At 42.9% G+C, this 4,926-nt stretch overlaps 1 protein-coding gene across 1 annotated transcript; it reads right to left on the minus strand.

The window, feature by feature from the left end:
- Positions 1-583: 583 nt before the first annotated feature.
- On the minus strand, positions 584-2,862 carry LOC149402866 (uncharacterized). The gene is made up of 3 exons (XM_089608547.1): positions 2,611-2,862; positions 1,995-2,158; positions 584-1,676 (listed from the first exon to the last, which is right to left on the minus strand). Exons 1-3 carry the CDS (start codon positions 2,860-2,862, stop codon positions 584-586), a joined length of 1,509 nt encoding a protein of 502 aa, XP_089464673.1.
- Between the last annotated feature and the right edge of the window lie 2,064 nt (positions 2,863-4,926).

The raw sequence follows: 4,926 nt of genomic DNA on the forward strand, positions 1-4,926 counted from the left end.
CGTCTACTGTTGACATCAACATCAACAATTGACGTCAATTGTTGACATCAATGTCAACAAACAGAGAGCTCATACATCACAGATGTCAACAATTGACGTCAACTGTTGACATCAGTGTCAACAATGGACGTCAACTGTTGACATCAATGTCAACAATTGACGTCTACTGTTGACATCAACATCAACAATTGACGTCAATTGTTGACATCAATGTCAACAAACAGAGAGCTCATACATCACAGATGTCAACAATTGACGTCAACTGTTGACATCAGTGTCAACAATGGACGTCAACAGTTGACATCAATGTCAACAATTGACGTCTACTGTTGACATCAATGTCAACAATTGACGTCAACTGTTGACATCAATGTCAACAATTGACGTCAACTATTGACGTCAACTGTTGACATCAATGTCAACAATTGACGTCAACTGTTGACATCAATGTCAACAATTGACGTCACCTGTTGACATCAAAGTCAACAATTGACGTCAACTGTTGACATCAAAGTCAACAAATTACGTCAACTGTTGACATCAACGTCAACAAACGTCAACTGTTGACATCGTTAGTTAATTCTCAAACACTTACCAACATTCGAACAGCATATGAAGTGTATTTTTCTGCTCTGGCTTGGTATTCTTTTGTCAAAATGGTTTGTGTATTTGCCGCAGCTTCTCGACGCTCATAAAACCATCTCATACTTTGCTCTCTCAGCCAATCCATCAATTTTGAAACTGGAAATTGTCTCACCTTTACATTTAATGCATTTAATGACTCCGCATTGTTGTTCGTCATGATACCATACCTCTTTCCCCTGAACATACACCTTGCCCATCTTTGGTACCCGACATCATTGGCTAAGTAGCGACGTATTTCAGGATTTTCAGCGTCCAACATGACCATAAAACTTTCAAATTCCCGCTGAGTGTATGCTTTTGCGGCACCGTAAAATTTCCACTTCACCTCCTTCGTGATCCCCTTGAAAGTAGTCTTCAAATTACCGTGTAGATGGAACATGAAAAAACCATGATCACAATTTGGAAATACCGTCTTGAGGCCATTGATTATACCAGCATGTCTATCGGATACAAATACTTGTTGCTCCCGTTCCCTAATTGCGTCCTTTAATTTTTCAAAGAAGGAAATCCAAGCCTCGTTAGATTCTGAAGGACCAATACTGTAGGCTAGTGGAAAAATCTGCTTGTTTCCGTCCATCCCACATGCCGTATATAACGTCCCTTTGTAATAATTCTTCAAATGCGTACCATCGACAATAATAACAGGCCTTACGTACTTCCACCCCGTTCTCCATGGCCCGAGTGACATGAAAAAACTTACAAATACACCGCCATCACCAGTGACAAGGTCAAAAAAAGAACCCGGATTCTTAGTCTCGATCATGTACCTTAGCTTAGGCAAGAACTTGTACGAGTCTGTCGAATTGCCGTAGATGGACTTTAGAGCCTCTTCTCTGGACCGCCAAGCCTTTTTGTAAGACATAGACACTCCGTAATCCATTTGCATGTAATTCCTTATCTCTTTTGGTTTGCTCATTCCAACGGTTGGATCAATACACTTATGCTTAACCATCTCTCCTATTAACGAAGTTGTTGCTTGAGGGTGACGTCCTTGTCTTAAGTTTAGGGGACAAGCGTGCTCATTGTCAAATCTAAAATATGAAAATTACACAATTAGTTTCAAAACCAAAATGTCAACTGTTGATTTTAGAGTTATCACCTGTTGACATTAATTGTTGACATCAATTGTTGACGTCTGTGAGATATTCGCTCTCAGTCAAAAGAAGGAAAATAATTCACCGACGTCAACAATTGATGTCAACAGTTGACGTCAATTGTTGACATCTGTGACTTATTTGCCTTCTGTTGACTGAGAGGAAATATCTCACAGATGTCAACAATTGACGTCAACAATTGATGTCAACAGTTGATAACTCTAATTCAAATTCATAATTCAACAAAGAGTTTACCTTCTAATTTGAAATATGGGTGTGTTTTCCTTTCTCACAGCTCGAACAGCCCATTTACAATGCTCTCCCGGACAAACAACGTGCAAGGTGTTTTTGTCCGAGCTCTTTGTCATATAAGAGAAGTTGTTGCTTATGGCGAACAACATCAAGTGTTTCTTTAAAGTCTTTTTATTCGAGTACAATGCATAACGCTCAATAAATACAGGGGAATCACCATCCAAAATAAGGGTGTCCTCTCTCGTAGTAGACGAACTTGGCACACTATGTGGAGGGGACGGTGGATGACTTGTTCTTCGCGGTGGAAGGGGGAGTTTCGTGGTGGTGGAGGGGGGGAGTTTCGTGGTGGTGGAGACATAGAGTTTCGTGGTGGTTGAGGAGGGGAGTTTTGTGGTGGTTGAGGAGGGGAGTTTCGTCGTGGTGGAGACATAGAGTTTCGTGGTGGTTGAGGGGGGGAGTTTTGTGGTGGTTGAGGGGGGGAGTTTTGTGGTGGTTGAGGAGGGGAGTTTCGTCGTGGTGGAGGAGGAGTTGGGTTTCGTGGTGGGAAGCCTCGTCGTTGTTGTTGTGTCTCATTGTCTGACAACCTAATGTCATCCAATCCTAACGTAGAACGAATTGCCGATTCATGAGTTGGGACCGAATCACACCCCTCCTCGGCTATTGATGGCATAAGGGGATTTCCGTCACAACCACTATCACGGCTGTTGCGAGTGGATCCAACTCTTGGAGAATCGAGCCCCGATGGTTTTTCTTTTATGTCCAATATCAATTGTAATTTCTCCGTGTCATCTTCCCTCCTTCTTCTCAAGTATAAATAACCTTTCAGCGAGTCGTCGTTGGTTATCTCAACAGGTATCATTGCACCAGCCATCGAATATGAAACGCCAATTGTATGGGTAAATGGTGATTTGCGCAAATACGCGTAAATTATTTGCATCAAACTAGCGAAGCTCACTTCAGACGGCACCATAATTCCGAAAGATCCTTTCTCATGATACCGACCAGGTTCAACCCAAGTACCACTATGCTTGAATAATAAATAAATTTCCGTCATCACTGCATACAATAAACAAAGGTAAGTTAGTAACTGTTGACTTCAGATGTCAACAGTTGATGTCAACAGTTGATCTCTAAATCTCGCTAATGTCAACAATTTACGTCAACAGTTGACGTCAACAGTTGACATCTAATGTCAACAACTGATGAACTTCGATGACATTACTATCAGCGAAGTTCATGAGTTGTTGACATCAGATGTCAACAGTTGCGTCAACTGTTGACATCTGATGTCAACAACTCATTAACTTCGCCTAAAAACAAGAGAAAACAATAAAAATTGCCCAGAACAAAAAGAGTCTTTTTTTTCAATCTCAAACATACCCAGAATAAACATACCCAAAAACCAAAGAAAAGTTTGATCAAACAAAACAAAACTAACCTTGAGTCCGGATCTATGAGCTTTGGTGGTGTTTCCTTGAGCGTGTCGGAGGGTGAGCTCAAAGTTGAATGAGAGAGAGAGAGAGAGAGTGAGACTGGTCGTGAAGGATTCGGGTTCGGTCGCGATTTTGGGTGAGTGAGACTGGTCGCGAATCAGGGAGAGAGAGAGAGGCGATTCAGGGAGAGAGAGTCGCGAGGTCTGGGTGAGTTCGAATGAGAGAGAGAGAGAGAGGCGATTCTGGGTGAGTTCGAATGAGAGAGAGAGAGAGAGTAAATGGTAAAGGGTTTACACGGTTAGGGAGAGAGAGAGAGAGATATAAATAATTATGAATAAAAAAGAGATAAAAAATAGAAATTTTATTTTGGAATGATATTAAATGAGGTTGGTGTGAAATTGAAAGAAAAAATAAAGTTGAGGGTAAATTTGGTTTTTCACTTTTGAGGAAGTTGTATTTTTGGCCAAAGTTATAGTTTGGTGGATTTTTGGAAAAAAGTATTGAAATGGTTGTAGTTTGAGCAATTTCTCTAATAAATAATACAATATAATAAATACAAATCATCAAATCATGAGGAACAGAACAATTCACCAGATATAATAAATTTAAGTACCCCGATATTAGAGCTATCAATTGGGCCGGGCCGCCCGCGGGCCACCCGGTCCGACCCTTATTTTAATTGGTTTTGGGCTGGCTTAGCCCGGATTGAAAAAGGGCCGGGCCGGTCCGATTTTTAAATTGGTCATGCTTTGGGCTTTCGTTTTTAATTTGTTTTTATAATTTATCAGTGTTTTATATAAAAAAAAAAAATACAAATCAATCTCAATCTCAAAATAGGCCCTTAAGCAGCCAAAACAATTAAAAAACAAATAGCTCAAAATAAGACTTTTGAAAAAAGCTCAAAATAGCTCAAAACAGGACCAAAATAAACTCCAAACAAAGACTAAGACGAAACTTGAACCAAACCCAGACTCGGCCCAAGACCAGGCCCAGGACCAGGCCCGGCCCGCGAACAAGAGGGCCTTGTGCCTAGGCCCGGGCTGCACCTGATGGTTCTCTACTTTGGGTTGGGTCGAACCGGGACCCTTCATTATTGGGCCGGACGGTGATTGGCTCGCTGACGGCGACTGGATCGACGACGGCGACTGGCTCGACGACGGCGACTGGCTCGACGATGGCGACTGACCCGACCACGGCGACTGGATCGACGACGGCGACTGACTCGACGACGGCGACTGGATCGACGACGAAGATTGGCACGACGACGGCGACTGGCAAGACCACGGCGACACAGCGACTGGCTCGACGACGGCGACTGGATTGACCACGGCGATTGGATGGACGACGGCGACTAGCTCGACGACGGAGACTGGATCGACGACGGCGACTGGCTCAACGACGGTGACTTGACTCGACGACGGTGACTTGATCGATGACGGCAACTAGCTCGACGATGGTGGCTGACTCGATCATGGTGACTAGATCGACGACGACGACTGGAT

This window comes from Urtica dioica, chromosome 3, assembly GCF_054948205.1.
Source record: "Urtica dioica subsp. dioica isolate 48M chromosome 3, U.dioica_male_clone48M_v1_H2, whole genome shotgun sequence".
Classification (NCBI taxonomy): Eukaryota; Viridiplantae; Streptophyta; class Magnoliopsida; order Rosales; family Urticaceae; genus Urtica; species Urtica dioica.